This window comes from Panulirus ornatus, chromosome 21 (genome assembly GCF_036320965.1).
Source record: "Panulirus ornatus isolate Po-2019 chromosome 21, ASM3632096v1, whole genome shotgun sequence".
NCBI lineage: Eukaryota > Metazoa > Arthropoda > Malacostraca > Decapoda > Palinuridae > Panulirus > Panulirus ornatus.
Genome location: NC_092244.1, coordinates 7688247 through 7708180, shown reverse-complemented (window position 1 = coordinate 7708180; position 19934 = coordinate 7688247). Strand labels below are relative to the sequence as shown.

At 42.1% G+C, this 19934-nt stretch overlaps 1 protein-coding gene across 1 annotated transcript in view; it reads right to left on the bottom strand.

Moving 5' to 3' along the window:
* LOC139756208 (glutamate receptor ionotropic, delta-2-like) overlaps window positions 1-14388 on the bottom strand; it is a 37154-nt gene extending 22766 nt beyond the window's left edge. Inside the window, exon 1 of the mRNA XM_071675372.1 lies at window positions 14287-14388. Coding sequence (XP_071531473.1) covers window positions 14287-14362 — 76 coding nt within the window. The 5' untranslated portion in view covers window positions 14363-14388. The remainder of the gene's footprint in view (window positions 1-14286) is intronic.
* Between the last annotated feature and the right edge of the window lie 5546 nt (window positions 14389-19934).

Below are 19934 nucleotides of genomic sequence, written 5' to 3'. Positions count from 1 at the left end.
GGTGATGTGAACACGAGTATGAAGAAGTAAATCAGCACAAGGAATCAGTATGGAGTGTATAGTGAATCAGTACGAGGAGGGACGTACAATGAATCAATACGAGGAGGGGTGTATAATGAATCAATACTAGGGGTGTATAATGAATCAATACGAGGAGGGGTGTATAATGAATCAATACGAGGAGGGGTGTATAATGAATCAATACGAGGAGGGGTGTATAATGAATCAATACGAGGAGGGGTGTATAATGAATCAATACGAGGAGGGGTGTATAATGAATCAATACGAGGAGGGGTGTATAATGAATCAATACGAGGTATGTATAAAGAATCAATACGAGGAGGGGTATATAATGAGTCAGCACTACGAAGAGGGTGTTGTGAATATCATAAAGACACTTTTACCTCATCTGTTCGTTGGCTGTCACACGGCTCACACCTTATATATATATATATATATATATAGACTTTAGTCATGTTGCTCAACAATGCTTTGCAAACCTCCCTAATCCAGCATATCCATGATACAATGTGCGCCGCAGCGCTTTATTCGGAAGATACGCGAGTTATTCATCATTTCTAGTTGACATGTTTCGCGGGAGTGTGTAAACATAATATGCTCATGCATTATGGACGTGGACATACATACTGAGCCCGGCTTGTCTAGCACGAGCAAGCGTGACGGAAAATACCCTCACATTGTTGTGTTCAGTGCCGTAGTGTTCCGCATGACATGTGTTGAGGGCCGTAGTGTTCTCCATGACATGTGTGGAGGGCCGTAGTGTTCTCCATGACATGTGTGGAGGGCCGTAGTGTTCCCCATGACACATGTGTGGAGGGCCGTAGTGTTCCCCATGACACATGTGTGGAGGGCCTTCGTATCAACCCTTGACACGTTGCTGTGTGGAGGGGCTTAGTATCCCTCATTGACACAGTGTTTATAGAGGGCCTTAGTGTTCCTCCCTTGGCACATATTGACCATCACGTACAGGCCGCCTGCTTCACCTACGGTTGCCGGAGGGTGAGGCGGCCAGTGCGTACAACTATACCGAACGTAGTGCCAGTTATGGGCAGGTGTCATAACGCATACTGTTTCCATGTGATGCCAATCGAGGGGATGGTTTCATATATGACTCAGCGTCGTTCTCGGGTGGGTGTCACTCAAGGTATTTCTCCTACAGTGTCACTGAAGGACTAGCTTGACATATGATGCAGTTGCACACATCGGCTGGTGTCACACATGACGTTTCTAATCTCATGGTCGTCTGTGGAGACTGAAGTGTAAGTTGATTCTTTGTGAAGAATTCAAGGAAAGATAATATGTGTGTGTGTGTGTGTGTGTGTGTGTGTGTGTGTGTTTGTGTGTGTGTGTGTGTGTGTGTGTGTGTGTGTGTGTGTGTGTGTGTAGTTCTAGATGTGATGTAAAACTTTGGGAGCCTGGTTGAGAATTTACCTTTGTGAGGGGAAAGTGGAGGACGCGTGATTATCAGGGAACTTAAAATTACATCCTGTAATATCAGACAGCCTTTTTTCCTTTTTTTTAAACCCTAATTATGATTTTTCTCTGGAATTTTGATTTTTCGTACCTTTCGCGAGTTGTAGTGCTTTTTCTCCATATATATATATGTGTGTGTGTGTGTGTGTGTGTGTGTGTGTGTGTCCTCTCGTCGTTTATCTCCCGATTTGGCGACTTGCAAAGCGATCCCAAAGACTGCAAAAATTATTGCTGTACATCACAAGATATGAATATCTAATGGTTGATGATGTAGCGTCGGTCATGGGTTGGCGTTGTAGCGTCGGTCATGGGCTGGTGTTGTAGCGTCAGTCATACGCTGTTTTTGTTGCGTCAATCATGGGCTGGTGTTGTAGCATTAGTCATACGCTGTTGTTGTTGCGTCAATCATGGGCTGGTGTTGTAGCGTCGGTCATGCGCTAGTGTTGTTGCGTCAGTCATACGCTGTTGTTGTTGCGTCAGTCATGGGCTGGTGTTGTAGCGTCAATCATGGGCTGGCGTTGTAGAGTCAGTCATGAGATGGTTTAAGTGTCACTCATGGAACATGCACCAATCATGGCCGTTTGGAGTGAAAAGATCTTCGGGTAAGAATGAAGAAACTGAATCATAGCTCCTCAGGTGTGTGTCGTCTCGGAGATGACAGAGGTCGAGCCTCGTATAGAATCGTGTCATGCACAGTTTACTGCCATTCATAATCCGGTGTCACTCATGAAGCATGTCAGTCAGTATCCTGTGTCATCATTACTACTGCCGGTACTGCACATAGGGTAACGTTAGTGATAGAGTTTTGTGTCACGTGTGAACCAGTGTCACACATGGCTTGGTTTCACATGTGGCACAGTTTCATATCTGGGGTGTTACAGTCACATATTTAGTGTCGGTCACACGTCATTATCACACGTGGGTAAATATGAACTCAAGTTGATGCATTATTCATGATGGAATAGTGCCGTCGAAGTGACTCATGGCCCTGTTACTCATACGCGTGAGTCACTAAAGCATCATCGTCACTCCACAGCGTAACTCACGATTTCGAGTTACTCATGGTGCAGTGTTAGCGACTCGACAGTGTCACTCACGATCGTGAGTCACTCATGTTGTCGTCGCATTGCCCCTGCCTTTTTGAGCCACTCTCAGTCGAGGGGTGTGTTCCCGCCACGTTCGCTCGTGAGTTAGCGATCACACTAGGATGTGGCGTGCCTCGCAGTCGAGCTCCTACATAGTGTATCACACCTTCGTCGGGCGTGTCGAAGATGAAAGGACTAGAGTAAGCAGAGAATTCGTGAACTATACTGCCTCGCTGATATATACAAAGCTCTATTTAGAGTGCGTACGCAACGCGCTTGGAAAACATGGGCGACCAGAGCGTTCGTCACTTCACCCAGACACGACGCTCCTGTACGTGATTAGCCACGGTATAAACCCCCATCTTTTTTTGTTTGTTTGTTTGTTTTGGATTTTGTCTATGTTCGTCTGTGTTTGTGCATCGAGGCTGGCGTGCGAGCTCCCTTCCTCTGGGTCTCCTCCCGCACTATGTTGTCTCCTATCAAGTTTCATATCTGGTCAATCTGTCTCCCCGTAATTGTTCACAGATAAACCCCTCTCTCTCTCTCTCTCTCTCTCTCTCTCTCTCTCTCTCTCTCTCTCTCTCTCTCTCTCTCTCTCTCTCTCTCTCTCTCCTGGATGAAGAGCATGGAGATCTAACCCAAAATGCTCGGTAAAGTAACAACCCAACAGTAAAATAATCAATAATAATAATAATAATAATGATAATAATAATAATAATAATAATAATAATAATAACTAATAATAAGTAATTGATGACATGAGAAGCGCCACTCAGAGATAACCAGGTGGGGTAGGAAGATAGGTGTGTGTGTGTGTGTGTGTCGGATACTTGGCTACTCCTTCAGGTCGGGTCGGCCATCAGCCTCACCAATAAGGGTCTCCCGCTCGCCCTATTCTGACGATCTCAGCTTTACACTCATCTCCGTCAGGCTCTCATACGAGAGAGAGAGAGAGAGAGAGAGAGAGAGAGAGAGAGAGAGAGAGAGAGAGAGAGAGAGAGAGAGAGAGAGAGAGAGAGAGATTTTGTTTGGGGAGCACTGGTGGATAGAGGTTTATGGTAACTGTTGTTCCCACTGAGTGTGTGTGTATGTGGCAGCACGGGTGACGTACCCCAGGTGTGTTTTAACTACCAATTTGTACATGACGGGAGGAGGGAGTTCTACACCCGTGGAGGTGACTTATCTCTTAAACATTCTCCAGTGTTGGAAAGTCTTTTAAACTTAGAATTCTGTGATGTTTGCATAGATCACATCCTCTTTCACTTTATTCACTTCATCCACACACTTTTATTTTGTGGGTTTTTATTTTCTTTTTTCTTACAGTTTTCTTGTTTAATTTCATGTGATGTTCTGTCGTCTCGAAGAAATGTTCACTTTGCGTCATCAGTCTGGTTCAAAAACTTGAAGGTTGTGATCAGGTCACCCCGTCCTCTTCTCTCTTCCATGGCAGGCAAAGTTGAGGCTTTTAGCTTTTCCCTTATAATTCAGTTCTATTAATATTTGGTACCATCTTTCTTCCCCTCCTCTGGACGTTCCCTGCTTTCAGCTGCTGTCGGCGTAACACACTCGAGTTCAGAAATGTTTTATCATTTTCTTCTCCATATTTTGAATAAAATGTTCATGAAGAGGTTAGTGTCTCTCGTCTGTAAACAACAATCGTCAACAAATGTTGTAGAGCTAAGGTTAACTTTGGTCCTTGTTTGAGTCGTTGCATTTTGTTAAAGTTTTGATCCTTTGATAACATGTCTTGGAAAAGATATGCAAAATAAAAAATATATTGGGAGAATTCCGCTAAAGAAAAACGCTATGTGTTTATTTTGTGAAGTATGATACAGATGTTTTGCTGTTCACGAGAAAAGGAGTGTACCACAGCCCTCCACACCTAGCCAGCCCTCCACACCTGACTATCGCCCGGTGCCTTCAGGTGTGTATATAGTCTTTTGGGGTTAGTTGGTATTAGCACGCTTGCTCGTCGCTGGACAGCACCTTGAATATGAACATTGCCATGTGTGCTCGCGTGCAGCCATGTGTGTGTGTGTGATATTTCTGCACTGGGACAGACAAACAAACAATTATTCATTGGGTCCAAATTATACATTACCTTGACATACACCGTACTGATTTTTCGTTCGGTGAGTGGACACACTCTTTTGTGTGTGTGTGTGTGTGTGTGTTTGTATGTGTGTGTGTGTGTGTGTAGTTGTATTTGTGTCTGTGTGTGTATTTGATAGACCTATATGTATTGTACAGACGTCCTAGAGAAGGATTTCTCCGCTTGTAGGTCCCTATCTCTGGAACCTTCACTGTTCCTGTAATGTTTAAACAATTGGACGTCGTCATCATTCGCAATTTTTTCATGAATTTTATTCCATTCATTGAAAGCTAAGAAGTTGTGATCAGGTCACCCCTTACTCTTCTCTGTGTATGTGTGTGCGTGTGTGTGATCAGTAAAAGTATTGGCTGAAGCTGATGAACGGAGGAAGTGGGGCTGGCTGGTGACGTGACAAAGTCTTGAGTGTTGCACGATTAACAATTTACATATAAAAAAAAATGTTAAAAGTGGCGTTGAAGTTGCTGGTGTCTGGCCCTGAAAAAAAAAAGAAAAAAGAAAAAGAAAACACTACATAAGATATTCATGTTGTCGTGAATAGAACAGTTTTCCCCCCCCCAGACGTCCTTTTAATATTTCTTTTTCTGTATTAAAACTAGTGGATAATTGTTATTTTATAGCCTTAAGAGATATTCTCTCTCTCTCTCTCTCTCTCTCTCTCTCTCTCTCTCTCTCTCTCTCTCTCTCTCTCTCTCTCTCTCTCTCTCTCTCTGTATATATATATATATATATATATATATATATATATATATATATATATGTATATATATGATAATATTTTCGCAAGAATGAGTCGATGAAATGGTGCTAATGGGCCTGAAAAAAATGTATGAAGAAATGTCTGAAAATTTTTAGTTTCCACTAAGTTTACGAAGCGTAATGTTTGCTGTGAAGTTTATGGTACATTTAGATCATGTGTTCCTGGATATGGGACAGACTGTGTTGAATGTTTAATGCTACCGATGTGACTTCTTCCCATGTCGCAGGTGACATGTTGACATGGTGGCCTTTTCAGATTTTGACGAGGATTAGACATGACACTCGGAGATTTAGATTTAGGAGAAATACGATTTCAAGAGACGACTGTAAATTTTCACGAACCTTTTCCTAAAATGCAGGTTTTTATGTTGATGGAATTGGCCCACGAAGAAAATGGATGGGTGTATGTAGTTTAACTTACTGTTTCTACAGCCGGCTCCCTCACGAGACGACATGGCAGCTGTATATTTTTCAAACCCTTGATCATGACGTTACAACCCATTAGCTATGATGGGCTGGCCTTTTGGCCTGGCCTTTAATGGTAAAATCAAAGGCCGGGCCTTTATACCTAAAGGTCACAACGTCCTACCTAAGGGTTGAGGGAACATACGTCGGATTTTTAGACATTACGTGGGAAGTCTGTATCAAGTTGTGAAGCGAAATGGATTGCACTGTTTTACTGGATATTGAAAAGCGAATGAAAAAAAGAGTTCACAGAGTCGTAATTAAAACTGGCACTTTACAATGTATTCTTTTTATAACACTTAAAAAAGGCGTCAACAAATATTCTCTTTCGCAATTTTTTTCCTTGCCTTTCTTTTTAGGTCTGAAGGACAAAGAGATAAATAAAGGAAAAATGAAATGCGGATCGGTGCTGACGTCGTATTCTTTCTCGGGTGCTGCTGCTGATACCTTATCTTTATCGTAAAGGCAGTTTGTCCCATCATCTTGATAGGATTAAGACAAATAAAGTCCCACGTGACACCTCCCCTCTCTCTCTCTCTCTCTCACTTCAACATGAATCGTTCTGTCTTTGTGGCTCTGTCACCTCCTCCATGGGTTTGTTTGGGTGCTACAGTAACCCATGTGCACCCTGACCTCTCCTTTCGAGAGTCGGTTACTTGCGTACCAGATGGTAAGGTCACGCCTGCCCCCAAGTCACACCGCCCCCACAGAGACTGGGTGAACGGCGGCATATCTAGAGTTGGCTGATACAGAATATATTCTGCTTCTATGTAGGGTAGACTGCTACAGTCGTATACCTTTAGATGTTTTACACACTCTAGGAATCCATCCTCCTTCAAGTGACGCTGGAAGAACGAGTGGCACTTATTTTTTTTTCCCCCGTTGGAGTCTGGAACTTATGGTGGGTACCAAGTTATAATCGGTGCCATTATTGTTAGGGGGGAAAAAGAATCTTTGTTTTGAGAAATGCTGAAGGAATATGTCAGCGGCTCATTCACACTACTCACCCGAGTTATTGTGACTTCTCTAACAATACAAGTCTTCTCAGTACCAGTCCACAGATTACTCAGAAATACCTGCGTTTCTGTGCAATGATCATAAATTCCGGTGTTGGCTGATATCTGTTTTTTTCTCTCGATAATGCGAGCACCAATAAATAACTTCTCGGGCCAAGAAAAATAGGATTCTTTTTATTCTTAGCCTAGACCATAAAGTATGATCTTAATGGAGCTTATTCGTTCCGTGTGAACGTTTCGGTGTGTGAATAACCGGAGTATTTTTGAACCGTTTTAATCTACCGGTTACCGTCTTAGATTAGGTCTTGTGAGAACCGTCAGTTATCCAAGATGGTAATCAGGTGATTTTGCTCTTTCATGCAGCGTCGTTTCTAATAGTAAAAGAACACCATGATATATATATATATATATATATATATATATATATATATATATATATATATATATATATATATATATATACCATGGAAGTACAGCCCCATCTGTACCATTTGACTTAACTTTTGTTCGTAGCCCTTGATGAGGAATTGTGTTGAATTCTTATTTAAAATCTAAATAGATGACATTATCTGCTGAACGCTTATCATACATATTGATTGTTTCATAAAAGAAATCACGTAGATTTGTATAAATCAGTGATTTCGTCGAAAATTAAACCGAGAGTCGTTCATTAAGTGGTGGTTCTCGACATAGTTTACAGTGACATTCCGAATAATGGTTTCCATTGGTTTACCAACCATTAAGCTAATCAAACGATTGTATTCTCACCCTTGTGCATCCAGTTTGCATGTTGTGCGTCTTACATAACCTGTCATGATAGATTCCATATTTTTTCTTTTATGATTTTGTACATGACTTAAATCTAAGGTCCTCGCTTTACTTTCACATACTTAATTTCTCTTCCCTGTTCCATTTACCTTCCCTGATCTCTTCTCCATTCCTCCCCTTACTATCCTCTCTTCTTTCCAACTCCCCGAGATTATTTTTCTTCGATTTCCGTCTTTCATTTTCCTCTGTGTGTGTGTGTGTGTGTGTGTGTGTGTGTGTGTGTGTGTGTGTGTGTGTGTAGGTCCCTCTCGCACATCATGGTTGGTTTTGCAATGCTAGCGTGAGAAAATGTGGAGGTTAGGGGAAAAAAAAATCCGTCAATAGTTGTTAACATGAAATAAAAAGATGGAAAATGAGGATCACACCAGACTGGTCAGTTGAGGTTGAGAATCCAGCTTAACCTTGGAAGTTGTGCTGTGCCATCAGCTTGCACAGCGCAGATATTCTCCTTGTCACATTGAACTTTCTGCTGACATTCGCCTCCGATACACAGAAGGAGTCAGGATTAACGAAGGCTAACGGTAGCCACCCGCTTCATCGCCTGATCTCATGGAATGGCAGTTCCAAATGGCACAACGGTAACAATATTGGGTAAATCAGCAGAGGGAGTGTTGCGCATTATACACAGCCTCGTCATTCTACTTATGTGGCTGCATCTACGCCACTCGGTGCCGCCGAAATGTGGTTGTACTGATGTATGATTCTTCATTCCCATTGCTGAGTGGTACTGCAAATGGCTGACTCATCTGTCTGGTTTTGGTTCGGGAGCCACCCGCTAGTGTGGAGTGATCACAAGTCGTGATGGGAGGCAAGGCCGGAGAAGTGTGTGTTCTCCTTTTTGTTCGCTGTGTAAGGCCTTTTAGCATCAGGGACACACACTCCGACAGCCTTCGAGGAGAAATCCTCATACCTCGTTCCTCAGTCCCAACGTTTAGAAAGTGGTAATACAAGAAGGGAGGATATACATTCCCTGCCTCCTCTTCGTCGCCATCTACGGCAGGCGGGTGATGCGTGGGTAGTAGTGTTATCATATCTCCCCCTGACCCCCCGAGGGATACACGTGTATGTTGCTCCGGCCGGATAAAAACGGGCAGTCTGGCTTATCATACTAATGCAGTTAACGACGCGGTAATACCAGCAGAGCTGCTGCGGGATTTACTTCGGTTAGCTTTAAACCCTGTGAGCGCGACGGTGCGCACGATCCTTTGGCATGACCACCTGGCCTTTGACCTAACCCTTAAGGGCCACCAGATCTTTAGGCCAGGCTTTCAAGCCCAAGGGTCGAAAGTCGTGCTCAAGGGTCGCTTCTCCGTGTTCAAGAAGGTAATAAATCTCTTGATTTTCATGTGCCCAGTTCACCGGTTCGAGTTGCGAAACGTTTTCTTTATGGATTTGTTCCCGAGCAACCGTTGTAGCGCCGTTGTGATCAGAATCCTAACCACATTGCCTTTTATGTGGTTGTTTATATCTTGTTGATCTTCGACAGGTTCAACTGCTTCCTCTGATATTGCTAGATTCGTTGTTGATCTACAGCGGCCTGAAAATATATGTGATTTAGTACCGCACATGAAGCGTGGGAAGCTTGTTCAGTAGTGTATCTGAAGAAAACTTCCTTTTCGTGTAATGGTGTCGTCCAAACAGCATATGAAAATGGATTATAGTAATGATGGAAGCTGTTCCTGAAGCAGAGTAACCACAGGTGTGGATCTGGCAGTATCACCTGGACACGTTCTTGCCCTACGTGTAGGATAGATATCTTAAAGACCTTTTCTTTCCTGTGTATTACCGCTTACTCTAGACTTGGGAATTCCTTTTAAAGAATAATGACTTGTTCTCCACCCCGCTAGCAACAGCGGCTAAATGCCTAGCTCTTGAATATTTATGGATGCAAATATAGTACCCGGGAGAGAGAGAGAGAGAGAGAGAGAGAGAGAGAGAGAGAGAGAGAGAGAGAGAGAGAGAGAGAGAGAGAGACTTGATATCCTTCAAATTAACAGAGGCTGCGGGAAGATACCGACCGAGAGGAATCAATGGGTGGCATGATCCTCGCCCATATACCATTTGGGGTTGGCAACACAGCAGGAGAACTGTTGGAGGTCTGGAGATATCTGCAGACCAGCTTGTGGTAGACTATGTTATCCGCGATTGGCACTCTTATCTCCACACGTCTGTTATGTTACACTGTGCCAGTTAGTCTTCCATTGTCGTCGTTCGCCTCTACATGGCTTTTAAGCGTCATGTGAAATACAGTAAACTTGATTGTATTTTGGAATTTATTGTCAACAAGCATCTAGTGTTATTGCTGGACACTGGAAAACTGGAATACAAGCATTGGTGTTTTACAGTAAACAGCTTCGTAATTGCCAACTGTCCAGTTATCCATGGACATGCGTGCCAATTATTTTGCTTAAAAAGTTAAGCTTGTTTCGGAGTGTCATTGTAGATATATCGTTAGTCAAATGTTGGGCCTCAAGAGTTAGTAGAGAGAGCTAAAGATAGGATGGAAGGTCAATAATGGAACTAAAATCCACTCGATTGAAGTGTGTCTAATTAGTCCATGTCACTTGACTCCCCAAATCAAAGGTATTCGCAGATCAAGGCAATTGGAACCTTTTTTTCTATGTTAGCTGAGAGGGCGCGGTCCGCTGAGGCCCTGATTAAGGCCATCCTATACATATGCATACATATATATATATATATATATATATATATATATATATATATATATATATATATATATATATATATATATATCCTAGCCTGAGCAAGGTACCCATTTTATCGACCAACCCCTAGGGGTAGATGAACAGCTGGGTTGACTGAGGACCGACTTATCACAACCAGGATTCGAACCTATACGCTCGACCTTGGGCGGCCCATGAACGCTTCACGGTAGGGAACGCTAACCGTTGCATCACGGGAGTCCATTACCCGATTATCCGAGTGTTTTTAAGAGGAAGAAAGTCGAGAATGTATGGTAGAACTGAACCTGGAGATGTAAGGGGATGTTCTTACACGGGAACAGCCTCATCAGGTGTGGTTTAGGAAAGCTGGTAAACGACAAAGCCGGTCATTGTGGGAATAAAGTGCCGACGCCGCCTTGAGAAAGCGGTCATATATGGATCTGGAGAAGGCATATGATAGAGTTGATAGAGATGCTCTGTGGAAGGTATTAAGAATATATGGTGTGGGAGGCAAGTTGTTAGAAGCAGTGAAAAGTTTTTATCGAGGATGTAAGGCATGTGTACGTGTAGGAAGAGAGGAAAGTGATTGGTTCTCAGTGAATGTAGGTTTGCGGCAGGGGTGTGTGATGTCTCCATGGTTGTTTAATTTGTTTATGGATGGGGTTGTAAGGGAGGTAAATGCAAGAGTCCTGGAAAGAGGGGCAAGTATGAAGTCTGTTGGGGATGAGAGAGCTTGGGAAGTGAGTCAGTTGTTGTTCGCTGATGATACAGCGCTGGTGGCTGATTCATGTGAGAAACTGCAGAAGCTGGTGACTGAGTTTGGTAAAGTGTGTGGAAGAAGAAAGTTGAGAGTAAATGTGAATAAGAGCAAGGTTATTAGGTACAATAGGGGTGAGGGTCAAGTCAATTGGGAGGTGAGTTTGAATGGAGAAAAACTGGAGGAAGTGAAGTGTTTTAGATATCTGGGAGTGGATCTGTCAGCGGATGGAACCATGGAAGCGGAAGTGGATCATAGGGTGGGGGAGGGGGCGAAAATTTTGGGAGCCTTGAAAAATGTGTGGAAGTCGAGAACATTATCTCGGAAAGCAAAAATGGGTATGTTTGAGGGAATAGTGGTTCCAACAATGTTGTATGGTTGCGAGGCGTGGGCTATGGATAGAGATGTGCGCAGGAGGATGGATGTGCTGGAAATGAGATGTTTGAGGACAATGTGTGGTGTGAGGTGGTTTGATCGAGTAAGTAACGTAAGGGTAAGAGAGATGTGTGGAAATAAAAAGAGCGTGGTTGAGAGAGCAGAAGAGGGTGTTTTGAAATGGTTTGGGCACATGGAGAGAATGAGTGAGGAGAGATTGACCAAGAGGATATATGTGTCGGAGGTGGAGGGAACGAGGAGAAGAGGGAGACCAAATTGGAGGTGGAAAGATGGAGTGAAAAGGATTTTGTGTGATCGGGGCCTGAACATGCAGGAGGGTGAAAGGAGGGCAAGAAATAGAGTGAATTGGAGTCATGTGGTATACAGGGGTTGACGTGCTGTCAGTGGATTGAAGCAAGGCATGTGAAGCGTCTGGGGTAAACCATGGAAGGCTGTGTAGGTATGTATATTTGCGTGTGTGGACGTGTGTATGTACATGTGTATGGGGGGGGGGGTTGGGCCATTTCTTTCGTCTGTTTCCTTGCGCTACCTCGCAAACGCGGGAGACAGCGACAAAGTATAAAAAAAAAAAAAAAAAAAAAAAAAATATATATATATATATATATATATATATATATATATATATATATATATATATATCTTTTTTTTCTTAGTCACTCCCATCAACCGAACGTACTTTCCCTGAAACCCCGACGTGAATATATCACTAACATCTCATCCTAGGAACAACAGTGTCTCATATTTTACAATATATTTGCCATATATCTTCCTGTAATGTGGGGTAGGTAAGGGGTTGGAAACTACTGCGTGTCAAGACAATGAATATAAAGCAGGTATACAACGAGCATTTGTACGTTATGTCAAGAGCCTCTCCAGCCATGGTAGAGCCCTCGAAGCTTGGCGCGTCGGTGGTGTGTGGCCGAGCTAACGTTAGGCTCGGGGGTGGAAGATGTGCTACAGCCTAGCAGCGTAGTGCGTCTGGACTCCGGTCAGGGATCTCCCGTTTGACATTAAACTTGCTAGTAGGTTTGTCCATTTGAGGAGGAGGGCGCTGTGTCCCTGAGATTGGCTCGAATGTATCTTTTCTTATTGGAGATTTTTAAGGAGGGAATCTATTTCTTGAAGTTTGTTGCACCATGGGTATAGTAGTGATAATTCATATATCTTATCTCGGTAACTGATATGTAAAACTTCTGTTAAGTAGTTTAGTATTGTTACCAGGCATCGTAATGTACCCGTCATTCTTGATTATATTATTATCACTTATAATTATCAACCATTATCAGTTGTATATTGATTCACTAACATAAAAGTGTTAGCAAATAGATTCTGTACTACCTTTACAATTTGCCAGTAATAAACCAGAGTGGATCGAACAAATAACATTAGCCGGAGTGCCTCTCTCACACCCTCACAGGACAGGCACGCCCATCCAGCATAACTACGTTGGGGCAATGGATATCCTTCCGTTCGTTTTCCCCTGACACCAAAGGATATTGGGACGAATAACGCGATCGGGATGTTCTTCCGTCAGTTAACAGAGAATTACCCAATCTAACCTAGCCTCACCCAACCTAACACAACATAGCATTAAGTTAACCATTGTGCAAGAAGATCCCGATCGTGCATTTTGGAACACTATAATCATTTCGCACATAGTGCAAATAGCTTCATAGGTTATTTGAATAAACTATGTAATATTTTCATGTGACCTGTGAGCGAAATTGAGATTGGTGTACTGCTGCTGCATGTGGTGATTCTGTTGTGATAATCACACACACACACACACACACACACACACACACACACATGTATGGGTATTCAGTTAAACTGAGTAAAATGTATTGATGAATACAAAAGAGGGATTCAGTGTATTTAGGTGCTGAAGGGCCTCAGATGTCGTGGTATAAGAAAACCATATATTTAGCTGCACAAACTGCTATAGTCAGGCCGTGCCCTAGCCTAACTGAAATATCAAAAATGTAGTTGCTCTTATTGCATTAGGTGGGGCGAACCTAACCTATCCACACACAGTCGACGAGAGGTAGACTGCCGTGCTTGATGGCTTCTGGTTCCACCCAGTGGTAGGTCACAGCGTCAGAATTAAGAATGACGCGGTAATCCTTGACACAGAGTCTTTAGAGGTTTCTTTTGGGGACGAGGTTGGAACATTCCAAGTTGGGGTCGAACTACAGGACGAGGATGAAACATATCAAGTTGGGCTTGTAACACTTGTTTGTCCTGCCGTGCGTAGCTTGCTTGATTTTTCACTTTTGCCTATGTTTTTTTTTTTTGTACACGACTTCAGTAGCGGGTGATGAGGTGTCGAGTGCAGTGGCGATGAGGCTGGTGTTGGCAGAGACCAGTAGAAGTAGTAGTCAGCAGCTGGCTCAGCCACCTCCTGGCTGTATGATTTGCTGGTTATGTACACCGTAAGACAGTTTACGCCAACCTCCACAGGTTCCCTACGGACTGAATACGTCATCGCGTCGTATATGAATGGTTACCGATCACTGCTTTTGTCACTTTCTATTCCGTGTACCGAAGCTAACATATGTCCCTCGTCTCGTGATAGACGGTAATAATAACTTTCGAAGGTCTTTCGATATATTTTATCAGTCGGGCCGGAGGCAGTAGGCAGGGGGATCACATAAGCGGGTGAGGCAAGGGAGGGTGTGGTATATGATCTTACCTATGTTATAGGTGTGTGCTAGTACGGCCGGTGCCACAGTTGTACCCGCTAGGAGAGGCAGCAGCCAAGCTACCATGGCTGTCAGCTTGAGCTGGGTGTGTCGCCGCCACCCGCCACTGAAAGTAACATCACGGTGGCTCTACTACCCCCGCCGCTGGTGACTGCTTCGGGCAAGCACAGCGTTGCCATGTGCTCTCTCTCGTTTTCTGCTCCCACCACCCTATATCGATATAACTTTCGGATATTGCTTTTAAGGGATTGATTTTATCATTGAGCCCCATCGGCATAGATGAAAGAGGGATGGAATTTGATTAAACTCAATGCAGAAGATTTATAGAAAGTGATGTTTTGAACGAGGATTTTACAGTGTGAGTGGCAACAGTGTAGAATAGACTTGGTCAGCCAAGCAATCATCAAGAGCGTCCATTATTCCCAGGACAAACACACGCTCAAATGTAAAAGGTAGCTAAGTGTTCAGGGTTTCTGAGAACGTGCTTGCCACGTAGTTAACTACACACTGGCCTTCCATGAGGATAGTTCGCATGTCCTATGACTTAGATGTTTTCATCCTGAGAAGGTAAAAAGTGAATTGATCGCATGTACTTTTGTTTTCTTAAATCATAAAGTTTTATTCAACACTGATAAACTAGGGAATAAGAAGTTTGCTGTAGTACACTATTACTGCAGTTCATCATTTCCTCGAGATGGAGGAAGAGGTTTATAGAACTTTGTCTTCTCTTTACAGTCCAGCCATAAGTTATGATGGTGATTATCGTTATTGTGGTAATTTGTTTATTAATCAGGGATCGTTGGCAAGACGTTTCATCGAAGGGTCTGCACAGGAGTCGTGCAAGAGGAGGCCAGCGTGGCATAGTACTTGCGTTCCTCCCTTTTCGCCAAAGTTGTTAACTCTTGGTATAATTAACATCAGGACCACGACCGTAGGACCCTTGAATGATGAGTGACCTTAACCTGACCTCTAAGGTCGAGATCAAAGATTCCCCGCTATCATACCCTACGACCTTACCAGCCGCACTCAAGAAATTAAGAGCAACGTTAGGACTGGCTGGCTTCGTCAGGAATTATTCAGTCTCCTTCGCTGGTCATTAGTTAAGTTTTATGGCCAGAAAATGTACCCGTCCTTTACTTGTGCATTCTTCGCTCGGCTTACCTCAGGACTCAGGGCAGCCACTGAGAACACAGTCAGTCACCAAACACCAGTCCATCATGTGTCACCACAGTCGAACCACCAGAACCCCCAAAATCAATCACCGCGAATGGACTCTCAGTCGAACAGATGCGACACTTAACCCAGAGACCTTAATTAAAGTCAGCCACTGTGATCTCACAGTCAACCACCAGATAAGATTTACAATCCTCCTCTTTATTTAACTCTTTTTGTGTAGTAGATGAAGGAACACAAGTCCTCAGGACTAAAAAAAAGATTATCTGTCCTCTATTTAAATAATAAAAAAAGGGAAACATACTCTCACGTGTGGAAGAATGGACATTGGTCTGTGAGTTACTGTTACAGATGTTCACACCCCAACTGGAGGCATTCTCTGATAAAAGAATCTTCCAACAATGATTTTGTTTAAGATTTTCACGTCTCTGTTATTTTCCACGGATGGAACTCAGAGTAATTGCATGTCTTCCAGTAGTACATTAAGTATTGATACGCTTCTACAATGCCGGTTTGCACTGGGAAAGTGCATTCCGTTTGGATTATAGCGGCTGAATACCTAACATTCAGCCATTATAGTTATTAGTTAATAATTTATAATCGCCCGGAAGTCACACGAGCACTCCCCGGTTCAGGAGACGTTTAAAGTTTGACGAAAGTTTATATCAACCGGTATTTTACCTCTGTCATCAGAGGCTGGAGCCAGTAATCGGAAGAAGGTAACCTTCACAATAAATGGTATTATCCTCCGTAGATGAGAAGAGAAATATTCTCTTTAGTCGGGAAATATTCCCTTAATACATCGATTTTTAAAGAGTTCTATTGTGGTGCTTTGAAGAAACGATTATATATATATATATATATATATATATATATATATATATATATATATATATATATATATATATAATGTGAGTGTGTGTCTGTGTGTGAATTTTCCTCTGGAACGTTGGCAACGTACCTGCTTCCTGCACCACCTTGAGTTGGCAACTGTTGGTCGTCTGTGCCGCGTGAGTGACCCGCCTTATTTGAGGAAGATCAAGTCACTGAATGATAGATTGCCTCCACATTCAGCGAGAGAAAAGAACAAGTCCATTAGATAGTAGTTGAGGTGGCTGATAACGGATTCATGTAATAGAGAAGTGATTTATGAGCAAGTGAATGATCTTGTGTAACCTTTGAGAAAGTGTCGGAATTAGAAATGCTGGATTTTAGGCTTTTTTCTAACGTTGAAGGTAGCAAGGATACCTTAAGAAGTTAGGTGTGTATTTTCCCTGTTTGCAAGCCTCCCTCTGCAGGAGCTAACAGACGAGGGCCAGAAGGGCTAGTACCCTTTCAATAAGGGTATGTGGTCTCAGACGAAAGTGTTTCTCCTGCAGCCGCTTTTGGCCAGATATTCGAGCAGATGTTGTTTAATAAGGCTGTAGGGTAAGTCCAGTGATGATAAACAGATAGGTAGATAATAGGTGAAAATATTTTGACGTCACTGCGACTTTTAAATTAAACCGTCACCATTCACCAGGCATATGTGAGTGATGGGGTACAAGGAATGATTAACTAGAGAAAGCGTACGTTAGATTCATTGGTTAGAGGTTAGAGAAAAAAAAAAGGGTCTTTTCCAGAGGAAAATTAGCAAGAAATGATTATCTTCCAGGAGGTAAACACTGGAGAGATGTTAGTGGCCGTCTTGACACTAATTCCACCAGAAGTAGAATGGATGGATGTTAAGGCAGTGGGTCAGGGGTGGATGGGTATTAAGGCAGTAGGTCAGAGGGGTCGGGTGTTAAGGGCGTGGATCGATGGGCGTGTGATGCAAGGGGGACGCCAGGTGTGTGAGCGAAGCGGCAGGAAGGTGGTTGGGAGGTGTCCGGGAAGGGAAGGTGTGGGAGGAGGGGTTCGTGTAGTAGATGAATTTTAAGATAGATAAGACCTTGGTAGTCGGTGAATTGACACACGTAATGAGGAAATGGGTCGATGAATAAGTTTGGCTTATGGGTGAGGACGTTGAGCCACGGGGGTTAATGGAGGTTAATTTTTTTTTCTTCTTTTTTTTTTAAGTGAAAAAGAAAAACTAGTTAGTCGGCCATATCGAAGAAAACGAAAGTTATTTTTGTGTGGCGTTTAAGTAAGTACAGAAAACGGTCAGGTGAGTCGGAATGGTCATTGTGGGTGGGGAGACTCTCCTAACATCTTATCGTTTACATTTCTTTTTCATACGAATATGTTATGAAATTAGTCGCGAACACAAAGAGAGAGAGAGAGAGAGAGAGAGAGAGAGAGAGAGAGAGAGAGAGAGAGAGAGAGAGAGAGAGAGGCGTTGCAGCCATGAGTGTGCGACGTAGAGAGCGGGCTGACGGAAGCTGCCTCTCCTCCCGGGCTGGAGATGCCACCTGCTAAATGCGTTACAAGCCTGACCCTTATGTGAGGATGGGAAGCCATAGAACGCCCTGTACTTCTTCTGTATATATATATATATATATATATATATATATATATATATATATATATATATATATATATATATATATTATTTTGCTTTGTCGCTGTCTCCCGCGTTTGCGAGGTATATATATATATATATATATATATATATATATATATATATATATATATATATATATATATATATGCTATTGTATTACTATGTGTGTATATGATATTTGCGTATATAAAGGCATTCATTACTTCGTCATGTGGGCGAGGAGTTGGTAAACGCTGGGAAACCATTTGTGATTACACAAGGAAATACTGGCGTCGGTCGACCCTCGGTAATGTTTTCATGCTACTGTGGGTCATGGAGAGACAGACAAAGCTCATTCCGTACCATGACGTTCATTATTATTCATTGTTAGTGGGAGTGTTTGCCTCATTACTCTTGCAACGTTGACCTCTGACTATACACTCATGAAAGAGTCTGGCTTATACACACTTTGCCTGCGTCCCAAGCAAACACATTACGCGCACGTAATCAGTGCACAGGAAATGTGTTATATTTTCATTTTCATTGTTTTCCGCCATTGGCCATGTGAAGGTGGGATTTTGGGTAATTCAAATGACGATGATATTATATATATATATATATATATATATATATATATATATATATATATATATATATATATATATATATATATATATTTAAAAGATCATTCATTTTAGATAAATAGTTACTTTTGTCTAAAATCACAACAGTGTGTGTGTGTGTGTGTGTGTGTGTGTGTGTGTGTGTGATACTTAAATTGTCGAGTGTGTAAATATTCCTGTGTGTACGGTGTCTGAATATATCACCTTTCCTGAAGTTGGTATCCTTTATCTGTTCTGAGGCTCGAGTGTAATTTGTAGGGAGAAATGTCGAACTACTGAAAAGTTTTTATCCTTATGATTAATATTGTAATATTGCTAGACTCATAGTTAATGGCATGTGGGATGCGGGACTTTAGGGTTCGTTGTATGCGTAAGTCTTGCAATGTTATCTTGCGTTTTATATTGTGATCTTTTAGATTATTATTATTTTTTTTCGATTTTGAGACAGTTGTGTGAGCCTGACTTCGCTTGCTCTACTTTGTGAGAAAGAGTGAGCATGTTGATGCACAGGTGTATTCATCGTCACACCTCTATAAGTTTTGGAGTCGAGAGAGGCTGTGATGTTTTGAATGGTGTTGATGAATTCGTCCCGAACTGAGAGATTTTTGTTGTTTTTTTTTGTTTTTGTTTTTGACGTTATTAATCTAGTTATTGTACATGACACTGAATTCTTTTGAGAAGTGAATGTTATGCTTTGTTAAGTATATGATTATTATGTATTTGTGGGTACTGCATCTGGATATGCTTATGGAATATACATACATACATATATATATATATATATATATATATATATATATATATATATATATATATATATATATATATATATATATATATATTTATATATATATATATATATATATATATATATATATATATATATATATATATATATATATATATATATATATATGTGTGTGTGTGTGTGTGTGTGTGTGTATGTGTGTGTGTGTACTCCCAGTACTTTCGTGGAAGGCATCATTCCTTTTAGCAGTGTCCATGCACTTACAACTTGCATGTCGAGTGTAATGTGTGTGTGTGTGTGTGTGTGTGTGTGTGTGTGTGTGTGTGTGTGTGTAAAGCAGAGTGTTTAGATAACGCTAAGTGTTTTCAGTGTGGCACGAAAAGTGGGTGAAATGCGCAGCATTTACCGCATGTATGATTTGTTTTAACTTTATATTAACCGACATGTTGCGAGTAAGTACACGCCCTAATCATGGTCAGGTCATATGATACTCAGGTAAAGTGTGAGAATAACACTGAAGTGACCAGAGCTCCTCAGGTGTTCTTACACGTGACCTTCTGATGTAGGAAGATTGTGTGGAGGAGGGAGAGACGAAGGAAGGAGAAGTATTCCCTGTTCGAGGAAAAGTGGTCT